The sequence below is a fragment of the Dromiciops gliroides genome, chromosome 4 (genome assembly GCF_019393635.1).
Source record: "Dromiciops gliroides isolate mDroGli1 chromosome 4, mDroGli1.pri, whole genome shotgun sequence".
NCBI lineage: Eukaryota > Metazoa > Chordata > Mammalia > Microbiotheria > Microbiotheriidae > Dromiciops > Dromiciops gliroides.
In genome coordinates this window covers 241325703-241344546 of record NC_057864.1, presented here as the reverse complement: position 1 = coordinate 241344546, position 18844 = coordinate 241325703, and the positions used below count along the sequence as shown (strand labels likewise).

The 18844-nt window shown below is 39.6% G+C and overlaps 1 protein-coding gene across 1 annotated transcript; it reads right to left on the bottom strand.

Annotated features, from left to right (window-relative positions):
- Nucleotides 1–13342: 13342 nt before the first annotated feature.
- Nucleotides 13343–16343, bottom strand: LOC122726225 (H-2 class II histocompatibility antigen, A-S alpha chain-like). Its single transcript, XM_043963820.1, has 4 exons — nucleotides 16205–16343; nucleotides 14802–15050; nucleotides 14130–14411; nucleotides 13343–13529 (listed from the first exon to the last, which is right to left on the bottom strand). Exons 1-4 carry the CDS (start codon nucleotides 16287–16289, stop codon nucleotides 13375–13377), a joined length of 771 nt encoding a protein of 256 aa, XP_043819755.1. The 5' UTR covers nucleotides 16290–16343; the 3' UTR covers nucleotides 13343–13374.
- Between the last annotated feature and the right edge of the window lie 2501 nt (nucleotides 16344–18844).

Genomic DNA, 18844 nt, shown 5'->3' with positions numbered 1-18844 from the left:
GGTTGCTCTGTTCACAGGGCCTTTCTGAGACTGTGTTATTAGGAGAAAGCCAGGTTACAGTGAGAGCCAGAAGATGGAAGGATTAAGGAAGGAAAAGATTTCAGGTGAAAGCAAGTTTATTATCTATGGAACAGGTATTTTAGAGAGCACAGTGGGTGACTTTAGAGTGGGAAGTTCAGGGGACTGGGCTGAGGTGTGCTGGTAAATGTTGGACATATACTTTTAAGATTAACCTACATTATTAACATTTTCTACATTATTTTCTCAAGCCTAGTGACATGGGGCTTAGGACAGGACAGATATATCAAGGAGTCAAGGGGCTATTAAAGTTTAAACTGTCTAACGACGTATCAGGACAGACACACCTAAGAAGTAAGGGAAATAAAATTCTATAGCAGGAAAGTCAGTTAGGTCTGGCTACTGCCTGAGCTAGGAAACAGAGATAACTCCAGAGGTTATCATTCCAAAGACTATCATTCCAAAAAAAGAAAATCTTCCTGAGTCTCAGGAATCTTTCCCCACCCCACCCCCAAAAGGAACTTTCCATTTTCAGGTGGTCACCACACCTATCCTCTATAAAAACTTTTGCCTTCCCTCTGTTCTGGGAGGAGAATGTTTCTAAGCCATCTCCTCCCTGTGAGGTTAAGTCTTTGACTTCTCTCTCAGTCACTTTCTCTAATGCCCAATAAAGGACCATTTTATTTCTAATTGAACTGTGTGCAAATGTGTAATTCTTTACATAAGAATGCCTAAGGACCCCCACCATCTTTTCCCTGTGACAACAGAACACCAACAAAAGAAATCAGGTCCTGATTTAGAGAATTCTGATTTCCAAAGGGGTAAATGCTCACATTAAAAATTTAACAATCGGTTCTCATCATCTGATAAAAGTTGACTTAAGTGTATCCCTACCTGAGGATAGGGTTTGAATGATGATAGATGGGAATTCAGAATTATTGAATTGAAGAGAGTATGGCAGAGGTTCTTAAGCATTGAGGAATGAGTCAGATATATTTTCATTGTCCTTTGGGGTTTGGCCTTAGTTTGGAGTTCTCTCATAACCAGAAGCAGTTCAGAAGGAATAGTTACTGGTAGCTAAAAGGAATGGTATTACTCCTTTTTGCCCAAGGCTAGAAACCAGACAGAATATTTTATGAAATAGTATTTCTCCTCTTCCTAGATGACTCTGGAGGAGAGAGTGAGTCTGATGACTTGCCCAGCTCTGCCTCACTTAAATCCAATTCACTTGCAAGTCAAGACATCACTCTCCTCTGTCATTTCATTTTCATTTTACTATACCATGCTGCCTATGTCTACCACTTTAGGGAACAAAGCCACTTATCAGGTGACTATATTACTGTCAAAGGGAGACTGATGGCTTGTCTCTCATGGGAGGAGGAAACAGAAGACTGGGACAGTGGCAATACTGTGAGTTCTTGGAAGTTCAGTTCCTATCCTGGAACCCATCCTAACCAGCTGGATTGGCGTTTGTTCCTATTTACTAAATATAAATCAGCAGGACTTTCCAAGTTCAATTCCTAGTAGTACTGTGTTGACCAATTAATTACCAAAATTCGGAAACATCATCAGTTACTAAGGAAACTACTACTTGAAAATACCTTTTTGTGCTTCTCCCTTCCCCTCCCCCAGGCAATGATTCCTTCATTTATTCAGTGGACATTTATTTTGTATTATGTTGAAAGCATATAATATAAAAGCCAGTGAGCCTGGAGTGCTTGTTGCAATGGGACAGAGTAGGCCTTGGAATTAGAAAGATTTGGGTTCAAGTCCTACCATATATTGGCTGTGTGATTATGGGCAAGTCACTTAAAGTTTTAGTGCTCTAGGCCAGTGGTTTGGAACTCAAGTAGAAACAGACCACTAATTCATACATAGGGATCCTTGTTCAGAATATTGAAATAGTTTTTAAGATGTAATGTTATCTATATTTTAATTCCATTTTAGTGTGATTCCATTTGCAAGCTTATGGGCTATTGTGTTTGACACCTTGCTTAGGAAATACTCTAAAGCTATAAGTTGACAATTTTTCTCATCCAGGAGTCCCCTCTCTGAACAAAATCACAGCTTGAGTATGTACCCTATTTTTTTTTTTTTTTTTGCGGAGCAATGGGGGTTAAGTGACTTGTCCAGGGTCACACAGCTTGTAAGTGTCAAGTGTCTGAGGCCAGATTTGAACTCAGATACTCCTGAATCTAGGGCCGGCGCTTTATCCTGTAACGATTGGAATGACGCCACCTGCTGGAGACTTACTGTAGAAGAGTTTCGCCCATGAAGTGAAGGTCTTTGAGGGCAAGACCAGGAGTCTTTTCTTTGGCGTCAGGGAGTGACGCGGGCTAGTGGGAGGAAGAAGGAAGAGACTGGCGGCTCAGTCTCACTCTATTTCCTGAGGACTCTGGTGAGAGCAGAGCTAGAAATGTGCTCTCCCTTTAATAAATAGGAATCTAGGCCTTTCTCTCTCTCTTTACCAAATTATTATTCTCCTTAATAAATGCTTAAAAGTCTAACTCTTGCTAAAGCTTATAATTTATTGGCGACCACTCATTAGATATTTTAGACAGTTTAGCTAGAATTTTAGCCCTTAACAGATGGCTGACCACGAAGAGGAAAGCTAAACCTCAGTCTTCTGATCTTCTGGTTGGGTAAGAAATTTCCCCTACCCTCTCCCTTTAACTGCTAAGTACTGGCGTACTGGCTGTGTTTTCCCTTTAAATTTTTTCAAATGTACCTTTTAAACTCCCTAATTACCCTATTTTTGATTTTAGTTTGTTTAACCAGACAAATGGGGGATAAGATCATGTTAATGCTTTGTTTTTGTGGATTTTCTATTTTTCTTTTTATTTTTGTTAAAAGAGCCAGCAACTTACTCACACAAGGAAATATCTCTCCCTCTCCCAACCAGGCTTTTTCAGAGAAACCTGAAGAGATTCCCCGCAGCTTTTCCCAGTTCTAACACTAATTGTTGCTTTAATTTTGCATGCCTGGAGGCAAAGACCTACCCTCTAGAAGCTTTTAATCCCCTAGCACCTGGAGGCAAAGTGGGGGAAGAGGAATCCAGGCCTGAGTTCAAAATCAAGTCTGATTCAAATTGCTCTGGTCCCTCCCCTCCTCTCCAGACCCCACCCTCTACTCCTCCCATGGCCAAGCCCATTGCTTCCCCTGCCTGGGAAGTCCAGAGATCTGATGCACATGCTCAACTTTCTCTAACTACATTTGCAGCTTCAGGCTCAGCCCTTCCCCAGCCTGGCTGTGCTTCTGAGACAACCTTAGAAAACCCTTTAAATTCCACATATGCCCGTTTTGTTCATAATTTTGCTAACCTGCTTTTGTCTTTAATTAGTAATCTTATAAAGCATTTGTATGGTGAAAAGACTGACAGACAATATAGAGGGGTTAAAGAAGAAAAACTTAAGCTGAATAAGAATGACAATCATCAACATAGTTCAAGACTCCTCTTCTTTTGCCATGGAAGGGTATATATTTTACAGAAATGTAGAAGTAAGCAGCAAGATATTGATATGAGTATTGGGGATTTTAGATATCGGAATCAAAAGTGTTCTGAATTCACTCAGAGTAATAGTATCAGTTCAGAGGTTACATAGGATTTCTATGCTATTACATATACATTTTGGAATTAATGGTATGGGTTTATTTTCATAGAGATTTTCATGCTTTTGAGATTGTGTTTTATACTTAGTTTTTAAAACAAGGAGAATATTTGTTTTTTTTTTTTTTTTTTATTTTTTTTTTTTTGAGATATTTTATTTTTTCCGTTACATGTAAAGATAGTTCTCAACTTTTGTTTATACATGCTTTACAATTTCAGATTTTTCTCCCTCCCTCCCCTCCCTCCCCCCTCCCCTAGACAGCAGGTAATCTGATATAGGTTATATCTATATATATCTATACATATACATATAGATATATATATATATACACACACATATATATACACATAATAACATTAATCCTATTTCTGCATTAATCCTGTTACAAGAGAAAGAATCAGAGCAGTGATGCAAAACCTCAAAATAGAAAAAAAAAACAACAGCACCCAAAACAAAAGAAATAATATGGTTCAATCAGCATCTATACTCCACAGTTCTTTCTTTCTTTTTTGTTCTTGGATTTGGAGATCCTCTTCTATCATGAGTTCCCTGGAACTCTTCTGTACCATTGCATTGGTGAGAAGAATATAGTCCATCACAGTAGGTCAACACTCAATGTTGATGATACTGTGTACAATGTTCTTCTGGTTCTGCTCATCTCACTCATCATCAGCTCACGTAAGACCCTCCAGGTTTCTCTGAACTCTTCCTGCTCATCATTTCTTACAGCACAATAGTATTCCATTGTATTCATATACCACAACTTGTCCAGCCATTCCCCAATTGATGGGCACCCCCTCAACTTCCAATTCCTTGCTACCACGTAAAGAGCAGCTATAAATATTTTTGTACATGTGGGTCCCTTTCCCCCTTCCACAAGGAGAATATTTGTAAAAGCTTTTTATAGTCATGTGATCAAGTTTATATTTTGTAATACTCTTATTGATATTAAGTTCATATTCATTTAGATTTCCTTAATTTGAATTTCATTGTCTTTTATTGTTCCATGTGTATTTTCTTCTATGCATTTGTCAATCTAATTTTGAAACACTGCAAGATGGTTTTGATTTTATTATACAATGTTAATTCTAGGAGTATTGTGCTCCCATATTCTGAGTTGTTTTTGTTATTTTTTTTTCTCTCAGCTGATTATTTGATCAAACTCTTTAAAGCATTTCCCTGGCAAATTGGTTGCCGTGGCAAGTGTAAAGAAGTATTATTTTTAATAAGCATATTCCAGAAAAAAAAAAGAGGGGAACATTTGTAAAAGTTTTCTTTTTTCAAAAAAAAAGTTTTCTTTGAGATTCTATTGTGCTTTAACTTGTATTTAAATATGTTCTGATTTTTCACAAAAGTAATTGTATACTAAGTAAAAAAAAAAGGGGGTATTATTTGAAATTGTTGCATAATGATATATTGTGTTCTGAGTCAAGATGTATTCACATTTTTTGCAATCATTTATTATCCTCAATTTTTAAATCCATATGAGACTTGGATTATGGGAATTTATCATTTAAGACATTAATTGCCTTTATTCTGAGTTATCAGATGCCAGTTGGCCAAGATGCCATCCAATCACAAGAGGAATACATGCAAGAGCAGACACTGAACTGTCACATGAGGGGAGACATGCATGAAGTCAAGGTATGGCCAAGGGAACGGCTTTTGACAAATGTTGAGGTTGGATTCTCTTGGTTTAATATTTTATTCTCTTTTTTGCCACAATATTGTACAGATGGCTGGAAGTATTCATCCCACCCATCTCATTCTACACCTGGCTTCTATGCTTCCTCCTATATGCTTGATGCCATGGACATCTCAATCCCATGCATCTGATTAAGTCTGACTCAGTTTCCTCCAATATGTTCAGTGGCATGGACATATATTCCATCCACCTATTTTAAGCCTGGAATACTGTATGGGCAGTACATATTGCTCAAGTGTGGGAATGCTCATATCCCATCATTTCTCTGTTCTTTTATGGTAACCCCCATAATTATCTCAGGTGTCATGATAAATACAGTGTTGAATTTGGCCTTGACACCTGTTACCAATTATATTAGATTTTTAAATTTCTCATAATGGCATGAGGATAATTAGGCAGATGATGCAAAAAGTGATGAAACAAAGATAAAAATTATTTTTAAAAATTAATATCGCAGCAATTGTCTTCTCAATTACTCTCCATAAGGGGGGACTATAGTAATATTATAATTTTAAAGAATGTTTCAATTTTTGTTTTATTATATGTTTCATGTGTAACAACTAAGATTCTGAATTCCCTTAGACATGTTTTTGAGAACTTTCATTGTTTGATTTGATTATTGACGAAGCTATTTTAAAGTTGTATTAAGCTCAATTTTGTAGGAAATTTTCCTGGCTGATTACCAGCATTCACACATCAACCCCTGAAAAGACTTCCATTCCACTACTACACCTAGAGGACATTTGAGAAAAGACTTTCAAAGACTTTAAATGAACAGTTTTGTTTTGTTGGTTTTTTTTTTCTCTCTTCTCTTTTTCTGTTATAATATACACCATCTGTAACGTGTACTCTCTGCAGAGGCCCTCCCTTTGCAAGACTAATGTCAAAGCGTCGGTTCATGAGGACAAAAAAATTGCCCCTCTGGACAAAAATTTCCTCTCTTCCTTTTCTATATTGTTATTAACATATTGTTAGTTAGCATAGGTTATTATATTCTGTTATTTTTTACTGTTTCATCAAGGAAATGTACCGTTTCTTGAGGAAACAAAGCGGGGAACTGTAACGATTGGAATGACGCCACCTGCTGGAGACTTACTGTAGAAGAGTTCTGCCCATGAAGCGAAGGTCTTTGAGGGCAAGACCAGGAGTCTTTTCTTTGGCGTCAGGAAGTGATGCGGGCTAGTGGGAGGAGGAAGGAAGAGGCTGGCGCTCGGTCTGTCTCTTTCCTGAGGACTCTGGTGGAGAGCAGAGCTAGAAATGTGCTCTCCCTTTAATAGATAGGAATCTAGGCCTTTCTCTCTCTCTCTTTACCAAATTCTTATTCTCCTTAATAAATGCTTAAAAGTCTAACTCTTGCTAAAGCTTATAATTTATTGGCGACCACTCATTAGATATTTTAGACAGTTTAGCTAGAATTTTAGCCCTTAACAATCCACTACGCCACCTAGCTGCCCCTGTACCCTATTTTTAAAGCACTGCTCCAGATTTCAAAGGACACAAAGATAACTGCCTTCAAGGAGCTTGTAACCAATTAAAGTGCTTATAATTATGTGCCTCCTTTCCCTTAGAGTTTAGACAAGGAAGAGGCTTACTCCCTAGTGGCCTTTTTATTTTTTTTTTCCCCTTGTGGCCTTTTAACTACAAAATTCATTCATTTTGTTGAAAGCACATTTTTATGATCCAAAAGTTGTCTGTTAAGAATTGACACATCAACTCCATTTTGTTCTCTATTTTCTATTTTTACTAACTAATGTCTCAGCATGTTCTTCAGGGATAGATTAAAGGGAAATGTATGTCTCATAATAATACCTTCTTCATCCCCATCCTTCCCAGACCAAAATATGCCTCCTTGGTCATTCCTCCCTTAATTCATATTGTCTTACCCTTTTGAAATGTAAGCTTAGACCTGTATCATTATTTTGGTATCCCATCTCATTATACAAAGGTATCCCTATTATGAAAGACTGTGCATGACATGCAATAGGTGTTTAATAAAGGATCTGTCAGTCAATAAGCATTTACTAAATACCTACTATGTTATGCACCTACTGTGCTAAGCCTTGGGGATACAAAAGGAGTTCCAGGACTGAAATCAAGAAGACTTAAATTAAAATCTGGCCACAGACATTTACTAGTCATATGAATCTGGTAAGTCATTTAACCACTCTCTGCTTAAGTTTCCTTGATTATAAAACAAGGCTCATAATAGCACCTACCTTCCAGTGTTATTGTGAGAATCAAATGAGATAGTATTTACAAAGTGCTTGGCACAGTGTCTGGCACACGGGAGATAGATAATAAATGCTCCTTTCCTCCAACTTCCTTAGCAGCAACCATAATAAAAGATAGAAAATCTCAGAATATGATATTCCAAAGTACAAAAGGCAAAAGCTTGCAACTAAGGATAGCTTATTCTAGAAAACTGAGGATAGTTTGGGGCATGATGATTAATAAAGGATTTTCAGGTATTCCTGATGAAAATACCAGAGCTGAATAGAAACTTTGAAATGATAACATTTTCTTTTTTTTTAAAATTGTATTTATTTTTTTTTTGCAGGGCAATGAGGGTTAAGTGACTTGCCCAGGGTCACACAGCTAGTAAGTGTCAAGTGTCTGAGGCCAGATTTGAACTCAGGTCTTCCTGAATCCAGGGCTGGTGCTTTATCCACTGTGCCACCTAGCTGCCCCCGAAATGATAACACTTTCAACCATCTCCCCTTTTCCACCCCCTCCCCAATACAAGATATTCCAAAAACCATTTGGAAACACCTGCCACTTCCAAAGATGCCTCCTCTCATACTACTACTACCCCACTCTGTTTGGGATGCTATCTATTAAAGGTGAAAGACAAAACTCAAACTTGTATTTTCAGGCATGGCTCCTTTTTACCATATATTAGTCATATGAAAGACCATTAGTGAATAATGAATAAAGCCATTGATGCAAGCAGATAAAAAACAAATCAGAGAAATTATACAAATTAGAATATAACAAAAAATACATAGACTAAATGAGCTCATTAGATGGGAGTAAGATCTCAAGTCAACCAAGACAAAGAGAACTCATTTCACCCAAGGGAAACTTTCAAAATCTTAAAGGAGAAAATCTGGAAATCAGGAACATGTCACAGAGCAAACATTCCCCTATCAATAGCTTTCCAAAGTCTATTGTTTCTCTTTCCCAGTGTGCTGGTAACTTTTTTGAAAATAGCCCTTTCCTCGGACTGAATGTCATGTTTATGCTTTGGGGGAATTGACTGCAAAAAATGGTGCTAATAGTAAAACTCTTAGCACTTTTGGAGTTGCCTGAAATGATGAGAAATAATCAATCTTGACTTTCCAAATGACCACACTCTGGAGAGCATCTGGAACTGCTTCATTAGGGAAATTGTTTTATAATTTTCTTTTTCTGTTTTGGCTCTTCCTGGTTTGGGTATCAGCACCATATTTGTCTCATAAAAGGAATTTGGTAGGAGTCCTTCATTTAATTTTTCAAATAATTTATATAGAATTGGAATTAATTGTTTTTTAAATGTTTGTTAGAATTTACTCACAAACAAAGCCTTAGAATCCTAGGGACATTACTTTTAGCTATAGTATAGGGTTTCCAAAAAAGAGTAATGAGCAACGTGAATCAAGTGAAGGATAGTGCCTGGGACATAATAAGTGTTTAATCATAAATACTTGATGATCAGTCATTTATTCCCAAATAGAAAGCCAAGATAACCCTGAAAGAATCACGTTATGCCTAGAGAATGATTTATACAGGATTCAGTAACTTAATTTATAAGTACTAGTACTAGAAGTCTAACTGGGATGTTAGAGTGTCCAGGACCACCAATCAGATTTGTTACATTTAATTCCTGAATATTATCCAATCAACTCTGTTGGTAAAATATCAGGTTTGGAACCCTCTGCTAATAGTGGCTATTCTCTCGAATACAAAAGATTATCTGGCCTCTAGTTTTCTTCTGCTGTTGTCATAGCTATAACTGCACATGTTGTCCTTGATGCTAGAATACTCTTACTATTCTGCAATGGCAATGGTTGTTCATAAATCTGGTGCCATTGTTCATAAACCTCCAGACTTTTTGAGATAACTATGTTTCCTGCTAAGGGAAAGGAAACAGAAGGCAAGCAAAGGCAACCAGGTTCTAATTATGTCACCAACTCTCCCTTTATTCCCCCAAACACACCCACTACTAGGAACAGAACACTATGAAGTTGGAATAGAAAAGGACCTTGTAATTGAAAATTAAAGGGCTGTCCATCAATTGGGGAATGGCTGAACAAGTTGTGGTATATGAATATAATGGAATTCTATTGTGCTGTAAGAAACTATGAGCAGGAGGAGTTCAGAGAAACCTGAAAGGACTCGCATGAACTGATGCTGAGCGAGATGAGCAGAACCAGAAGAACATTGTACACAGTATCCTCAACATTATGTGTTGATCAGCTGTGATAGACTAGATTCTTTTCACCAATACAACGGTACAAGAAAGTTCCAAAGGACTCATGATAGAAAAGAATCTCCAAATTCAGGAAAAAAAAGAACTGTGGAATATGGATGCTGATTGAACCATGCTATTTCTTTTGTTTTTGGTGCTGTTGTTTTTCTTTTTTGAGGTTTTTCCTTTTTGCTCTGATTCTTCTCTTATAACATGACTAATGCAGAAATATATTTAATGTTAATTTATATATAAATACACATATATACATATATACGTATGTGTGTGTGTGTGTATATATATATATATATATAAACTATTTCAGATTACCTGCTGTCTAGGGGAGGAGGGAGTGGAGGGAGGGAGAAAAATTAGAAATTGGAAATCTTATAAAAACAAATGTTGAAAACTCTCTCTCCATGTAACTGGAAAATAATAAAATACTTGTATGAAAAAAAGAAAAAAAAGGACCTTATACTCTCCCTCTCTCAAGAGTCATATCTTGCTACCTGGAGTGCTGAAGTCCTGAGGTCACTGACCAGAAAGTGCACTATTATTAGTTCTTCCAGCAAAGCAGCAATTAGAGTATCCTTCATGTATGGAAGCCAGCCTCTGAGAGCTCCATATGCTCTATCAGAAGCAGGCATAAAATATTTGCTAATGCTCTGTACAATCCATGAAATGCTACCAAAAAATAAGCAAGGTTATGATAAATGGGATCTCTTCTTTTAATATAAACTTCTCCCCTACTCCAATCCTATTCCTTTCCTCATTCTCCTCCCTTTTTTATATCCCTTGGGTAAGATCCTTATTCCTGCTGCCTCTACCTGAATCCTTATCATTATCCATTTCTTATCATTAATGGTCAGCCCAGCAGGCCTCCTCCCTGACTTCAATGTTGCTGACAAAGAGATTGGGGTTTTTTCCTATCCCTGTGGACCTTGGAATATACCCCTTCTCCTCCCATTCTTTTGGCAAGTTCTTAGAGTAGCAATATATTGTTATAGGCCTGTCTTATTGGGTTGAATTTTAAAAGAACTTTATTGCAAGTGGCAAAGATAGAAGGTACACAGTACATACAAACAATTACAGAGTAAATGCAGAATCCAAGTCCCCCCCCCTTCAGTTTCAGTTATAAATCCTATTCATATTTTTTGCTTTAGATACTATTATGGAGATGCATAGGTCAATCTATCAATCTGATGTCTAAATATCCTCATTAATGATCTATTCTATTCTAGGTGCAATGGGGAAAATGGAAGTCTGAAAAATTATTTCACCCTCAAAGAGCTTACACTCTTAGGAAGACCAAGATGGAACAGTAGTAAATAATAAACTACAAAATATAATTAAATGTTAAATCATGTTTTAAAAGCTGTGGGATTCCAAAGTTTGGGGAAGGGGGGGGTAGCTATAATGGTCAGGAAAGACTTCATGAATCATGTGGAATTGTACATGGGCCTGGAGGGAAGGATAGAATAAAGAGAATAAGGAAGGCAAGGGGACTACATAATCAAAAGTACTAAGAAGTGAACTAGCACAAAGAGTTGGGCATAAGTGAGATTGAGAGCAGCCTGACTGAAATAGAAATGTGTGTCAGGGAGCAATGATTTAGGTAGGGTGAGGTAAGATTTAAGGGGCAGGCAGGCACTGCATCCAGATTAGACTTGAAATGATGGCAAATAGGGAGCCACTGAAAGTTAAGCATGGGATAAAGCACTGGTCCTGGATTCAGGAGGACCTGAGTTTAAATCTGGCCTCAGACACTTGACACTTACTAGCTCTGTGACCCTGGGCAAGTCACTTAACCCTCATTGCTCTGCAAAAAAAGAAAAGAAAAGAAAAGAAATCACATTTGTAACACTTTAAGATTTAAGGACTTTGGGCAGCTAAGTGGCGCAGTGGATAGAGCACCGGCCCTGGAGTCAGGAGTACCTGAGTTCAAATCCGGCCTCAGACACTTAACACTTACTTGCTGTGTGACTCTGGGCAAGTCACTTAACCCCAATTGCCTCACTAAAAAAAAAAAAAAAAGATTTAAGGACTTTAACAGTGACTTTATCTAACCCTACCAAGAAGTTCCCTACATGTGTGTAAACTGCAACAAATAGGGAAGTTACTCAATTTTATAAGAATGTATTTATTTGTCAGGCACTGTGATAGGCTCTGGGTATAAAAAGATGAAAAAGCAAAAACCTTAAACAGTCTCTGTCCTAAAAGATCTTATTCGAGTGGGGGTGGGAGTCAGGAATATATATATACACACACACACAGAGGAAATGAAATCTAAAAGATATACAGAGTAATTTCCAGGAGGAAGGGCACTTGTAACTGGTGGTATTAAGACAGACTTTCCTGGGAGGGAACATGTGCTGAATTATGAAGGAAGCTTGGATTCTATGAGACAAAGGTGAGGCAGAAGGCATTCTAGGCACAGGGCATGTCCTATTCAAACACATGGGGACTGGATATGAAATATTGATCAGAGATTAAATGTGTTGTATAAAGAATAGCAAAAAGGCCTCTAGCTGCAATGTGAAGCATATATAGTACCAGTTGTGAAGGGATTTTAAAGCCAGAGGAGCTTGAATTTTACTCTAGAAGTGGCAGTTACTAGAGTTTCTTGAGAAGGGCAAGGCTATGGTCATACCTGTGCTTTAGGAAAATTTGACAGCTATGTGGAAGATGGATTAAAGAGGGGAAGTGATTTAATGTAGCCTATTGAAATCACCCAGGTGAGAGTTGATGAAGGCCTAAACTAGTGTGCTAGTCATGTGAGTGTGGAGAAGGGGACTATGTGAAGAGTGAGAGAGACAAAAGAGTAGATGATTGTGATTATGAATCTGTGTGACTGGAAAGATGCTAGTTCCCTTAACAAAAATAGAGAAGTCAGGAAAAGGAGGAGGAGTCTGAGGAAAAGATAATGCTCTGTTTTTGGACATGTTGAGTTTGAAATGATTGTGGGATATCCAGTAGGAAAGTCTAATAGGCAATTGATAATGTGGGAAACTACAGCTTGGGCAAGAGACTAGAGATAGATACATGTAGCTGAATCGCACCTGTAGAGAGATGATAGTTAAACCCAGGGGAATTGGTGAGACCACTAATTTTACTCACCTAAGGAGGATATCAGTATTGGAAGAAGGGGGACCCTGGAGATAAGTCACCCCAGAGAGCCTACAGGGAAATCAGAGATCAGACCAGGCTATCTGCTATATAAAATTATGAGATTAAAGGGAAGTTTGCTAAGGAGAAGGGTTATGTGGCATAAATCAGAGGTCCAGGCAGTTAAATGGAAGGGTGAACAGATAGATGAGGTGCTCAGACAGATGACAGAGGGCAGCATCTTCAGTCAGACCAAGGTCAGGGACAGGAAGCTGGGCTCTTCCTTGTGTTCCTCCTCATTTAGAAAGCTGTTACCTGCAGCAAGAGATAATTTATAGGAAAACTGCCTCCATCCCCATGCCAATTCTTCCAACATATCCACCACTACTTCTATTGTGATTCCTTACTCTCCCCACCATCCTAGTATTGCTTTTTCTTTTATTCTTACCCCCAGGTCTCTCTAGTTCCTCACTCCCTTTCCATCAGTTGATTCACAGAGGACCTTGGTGTTGGATCCTACTGCTGGAACGCATGCCTTTGACTATGAGGATGGTGCCTACAATGATGCCCACCAGGCCCACAGCCAGACCAAGGGCACAGACCACAGTTTCTGTTGTCTCTGGCAGTGGGGACGGAACCTGGGGCTCTGAGGAGGAAAAGGAAACATGGAATGAGAATAATTATTTCTTTGAAATGTAAAGAATATAGGAATTCAAATTCTTGGAGGAAGGTAGTATTGGGAACTTGAGATGCTTTATTCATATAGGAAAGATTATTTGTGGGAGGAAAACTACAGATGGGACTAGTGGGTCCTTGGAGGGAAGTAGTGACAAAAGGAGAGATAAGAAAAAGGGAAACTATAGTAATATATTTATATGAAGAATTTCATCATTAGCACTCACAATGATCCTGGGTAGATTGATAGATATAACTATATTTTTTATTATTTTTTTGTGGGGCAATGGGATCTAAGGTGACTTGCCCCGGGTCACACAGCTAGTAAGTGCCAAATGTCTGAGGCCAGATTTGAACTAAGGTTCTCCTGAATCCAGGGCTGATGCTTTATCCACTGTGCCACCTAGCTGCCCCCTATCTTTATTTTATACAGGAAGAAACAAGTTCAAATAAATCAAGTGTTTTGCCTAAAGTCATATAGTTGGTTGGTGGAAGGGACATGATTAAAATACAGCTCTTTGGATTCGTAGACCCGGGATATCTCTACTTTACCAGGACAAAAGCTCCATACCCCAGTGCTTGAGGACTGGCTGCTCCAGGCCCCAGTGCTCCACTTTGCAGTCATAAAAATCTTCTGTGTTGGGGAGAAAAGTGAGGTAGTGGAACTTGCGGAATCTGTGGTCAGGCCGAGGATAGAAGTCTGTCTCAGACACACCCTGGGTGACCAATTGCCCATTACGAAGCCATGTGATGTTGACCACCGGGGGGAAGATGTTGTCCACCAAGCAGATGAGTACATTGGGCTGGCCCAGCTCCACAGGACTCTCCGAGAACACAGTCACCTCAGGAGGCACTGAGAATAGAAAGGTGAGGTGATCACCTAAGGGCTCTCATACCCCACTGAGCCCTTTAAATAGGACTGAACCCTTAAAGCTCATTCTCCAGGCCAGATTACCAGAAGGGCTGCTTCCCCAACCCCTCTGCTGATGCTGCTCCGTGTAGGGAAAAGGCCTGGAGACAATATGTGTGGATGCTGGGGCAGGAGGCCTTCTGTGAATGGTTGGGAATGTGTTGGGATGACTAACAGGGCTGGGGTGACATGATGAGTGGAAACTGGCCTGGTGACTTCTGGGGCTGACCATAGTGGCAGAGTGGTCTGAAGAGAAAGAGATACCTCACTGGTGTCAGTGAGGAAACAGAGGAAGGGCAGACAGGAAAAGAGAGTAAGGAAAGGGGTCAATACCACTGACGGCCCAGGTTTCATTGGAGCGTTTGATCAGGATGTCCAGGTTGTACTTCATTGTCGCTATGTTTCTCAGCCCTCTCTGAGCGTCAAAGCTAGTAAAATGGCTAAACTCTGACAGCCGCCATACAGTCTCCTTCGTCTGCAGGTCCACATAAAACTTCTCATCCTCATCAAATTCTTGTGTATACTGGCCTGAGGGCCCATAGGACTGGTACACAGTTGTGCCGTAGGTCCCCACATGGTCAGCTGGGGGAAGGGAATACAGGAAAGAAGAGAAAGAACATGGTTATACTTGTGATCATAATACAGCAAGGATCCAAGTTCTGGGATAAGGACACCAGGACAGGGGTTTATCACAGCACTTGAGCCAGAGAGGAGCAGATGATAAGAAACCTGTGACCTGGGGCACAGGCACAAGTCATGTCCCAATGAATTGAGGAACTCGGAAAGAATGTTGGACCTAGAGTCAGGAAGGCCTGAATTCAAATCCAGCCTGGGACACCAGCTGTGTGATTCTCAGTGAGTCATTAATCTGTTTGACTCAGTTTTCTCAACTGTAAAATGGGGATAACAAAAAGACCTCTTTGGATTGTTGTGAAGATCAAATGAGATAATACTGTCTGGTGCACAGCAGATACTAAATAAATGCTTATTCCTTTTCCTTTTCCTGTTTTGTCCTGGGTTCTTCCAATCTCTGTCCTATGTATCTCCTTTTCATCCTATACCACCCTATCCTAGCTTATTTGGATGATATGTCTCAGGAGAGAGCAAGTCAGAGGGAGGACACAGTGCCAGACAACTAGGGAATAAGGCATTTAATCTGCAACAAATTTGTCTTTTACGTCTACTGTGTGCATAGATTTATTGTGCTGGTCACTACTGAAGATAGAAAGGATAGATAAGATCCCTTCAAATGGAGCAAAGAGACCAGTAGAGAGAGAGATATGCCACTAACCCAGAAATGACCTATTAGTGGGGAATGGCTGGAGTAGGGCAAGAAATAATTGAAACTGAAAACTAAAAAGAAGTAGGAAATTGAATGCAAGTCATGTGCTCTTGCCCACCTGTTTCTACATTGGGACTCCCCTTCAGGACTAGTGGTAGAATAAAAGGCCATTTAGGGACTGAGCTAAGCCACCCTCCCATCATGCCCCACACCTCTGATCTCAACACTTGAGACCTATCTGCCTCTTAAGAGCATGAGATGAGTATATGACACATCCCTGGTCTTCCCTGAGGGAGTGGGTTTAATCCCATAGATCCCCAGACACTAAGCAACTTTAGGATCCACAGGGAGAGACCTGTAGAGAGTCTTTCTCTCTACTCTGCTCTATTGATATCTCCCACCCCTTTCTTTCCTCTTTGCCCTCCCCATCAGCACGCTTTTGTCACAAACTTACCTTCAATGGTCTCAGAAGCTCCTGGGGGAATCAGCAGCACGGCCAGTGAGAGGGTCCCTAGGATCAGGACTCTGCTGGTGGCCATTATGTCAGGGGCTCATCTGTTGATAATACCTCTAAGGAATGAGCTATGAGGCAGGGAGGCAGATATTAGGTGAAAGGGAAGAAGTAGGGCAAGACTTCAGAGGGAGGAGTCAAAGTCTGGATCAGTCATATGCAGCCAATTAGAAAAATATCTTCAGCTGACCTCTCTGTTGTTGGGTAAAAAGGTACTGGAAGGGACCTGTAGAGTAATTCAGGAAATTCATTTTGTCTACTCCTTAAAGATCAATCCTCCAATCAATTAACAAACATATATTAAGTGCCTACTGTATGCCAGGCCCTGGAGACACAAATACCAAAGTCAAACAATTTTGAATTTATATTCTGTTGAAGAAAAAAAACAAGTATGTAAAAGTATATTTACAAAGTAAATACAAAGTAATTTGTGGGGTGAGAATGGTATTAATGTCTGGGGTGGGGGGATGGAATCAGGAAAGGATTGATGTAGGAGGTGCCCCTTGAACTTGGCAGGGATTCTAAAAGTTTTCTACCTTTTAAAGGTAATAAGGGAGTGTATTCAAGGCATGTGGGACAGAATATTTGGAATGTAGGGCATGGGAGACAGTAAATAAGCTAGTTTGGATATACCATACAGTTTGTGAGGTAAATAATGTGAAAAATGTGCTGAAAAAGTAGACTGGGGCCAGACTATGAAGTGTTTCAAATGACAAATGAGGAATTTGTAACTGATCCAAAAGAAATAGGAAATGGCTGGTGCTTCTTCCTTGATGGTAAAGTGGATAGAGCACTGGGCTTGGAATCAGGAAGATCTGAGTTCAAATCTGGCCTCAGACAATTCATAGTTCTGTGACCCTGGGCTAGTCACTTAACCCCTATTTGCAATCAGTTCCTCATCTGTAGAATGGGGACACACTGGAGAAGGAAATTGCAAAGCACTCCAATATCTTTACCAAGAAAATACTATGGACAGTCCATGGAGTGATGAGTCAGATACGACTGAACAGCAATAGTACTTCTTCAACAGAGGTGTGGCATGGTCATACATGTGCATTAAGAATAAACATTTAGTCATGTACAACTTACATTGAATTGCTTGAGTTCTTGGGGTAGGGGGTGGGAAGGGAGGGAGGAAGAGAAGTTGGAACACAAAGTTTTAAAAAATTGATGTCAAAATTTGCTTTTACATGTAATTTAGAAAATAAAATTATAAGAAAAAAAAGAATAAACATTTAGGGGGCAGCTAGGTGGCACAGTGGATAAAGCAGTGGTCCTGGATTCAGGAGGATCTGAGTTCAAATCCAGCATCAGACACTTGATACTTATTAGCTGTGTGATCTTGAGCAAGTCGCTTAACCCTCATTGCCCCGCAAACAAACAAAAAACCCCAAAGAATCAACATTTAGCAATGATGTGAAGTATCCTGAGAATCTAGGCCCATAGGGGAGGATGCAGACAAAAGCAGGCTAGTATAATAATTGGAATGATGCCACCTGCTGGAGACTTACTGTAGAAAAGTTCCGCCATGAAAGGAAGGTCTTTGAGGGCAAGAATATGCATCTTTTCTTTGGCGTCAGGAAGTGACGTTTGCTAGTGGGAGGAAGAAGGAAGAGACTGGCACGCTGTCTCGCTCTCTTTCTGGAGGACGCTGGTGGAGAAGGGAGCTAGAAATGTGCTCTCCCTTTAATAGATAGGAATCTAGGCCTTTCTCTCTCTCTTTACCAAATTCTTATTCTCCTTAATAAATGCTTAAAAGTCTAACTCTTTTTTTTTTTTTTTTAGTGAGGCAATTGGGGTTAAGTGACTTGCCTAGGGTCACACAGCTAGTAAGTGTTAAGTGTCTGAGGCCAGATTTGAACTCAGGTACTCCTGACTCCAGGGCCGGTGCTCTATCCACTGTGCCATCTAGCTGCCCCAAAAGTCTAACTCTTGCTAAAGCTTATAATTTATTGGCGACCACTCATTAGATATTTTAGGCAGACTAGCTAGAATTTTAGCCCTTAACACTAGGAACTTAGGCCTGTTTGAATGAGAGCCCTCTGCTCAACATACATGAAGCTTATCCTAAATTGAACATTCAATAACACAGAAAATATTAACTAGACATATAACAGACAAATAAACATAAGAACTATGGGAGTGGCAGGATCCCCCAGACCATCAGTTTTCCTTATAGCCCAGACACAACTAGGAAAGTAACTCCTGTGGAGAAGCGGTCAGCCATCTCTAACCAGTTTCCTACCAACTGCTGTCACAGGGTAGGCAAGCCAGCCTAGCTAATGTGCCCAGCAAATCAAACTATCATTATCACCTTGACCATCATTTATACATTGTCTTTGATAAAAAGCAGTCCAGGACCCTGAGCCCAAGAGCCTCAGGAATAGCAAGATTTTCACCCAATACCCTCACTCATCATCCTGGGAAGCTGCTCTTGTGGAGATGTCACCTGGAAACTGCTCCTGAAGGTGCCATAACTACATCCTTTGAAGGTCCAGAAAAGAAAGTTCTTGACATCAAAGTCTTTGTCACAGTCAAATGGTTCAACATGAGAAACTAATATGATTTTACTGGTCAAATGAT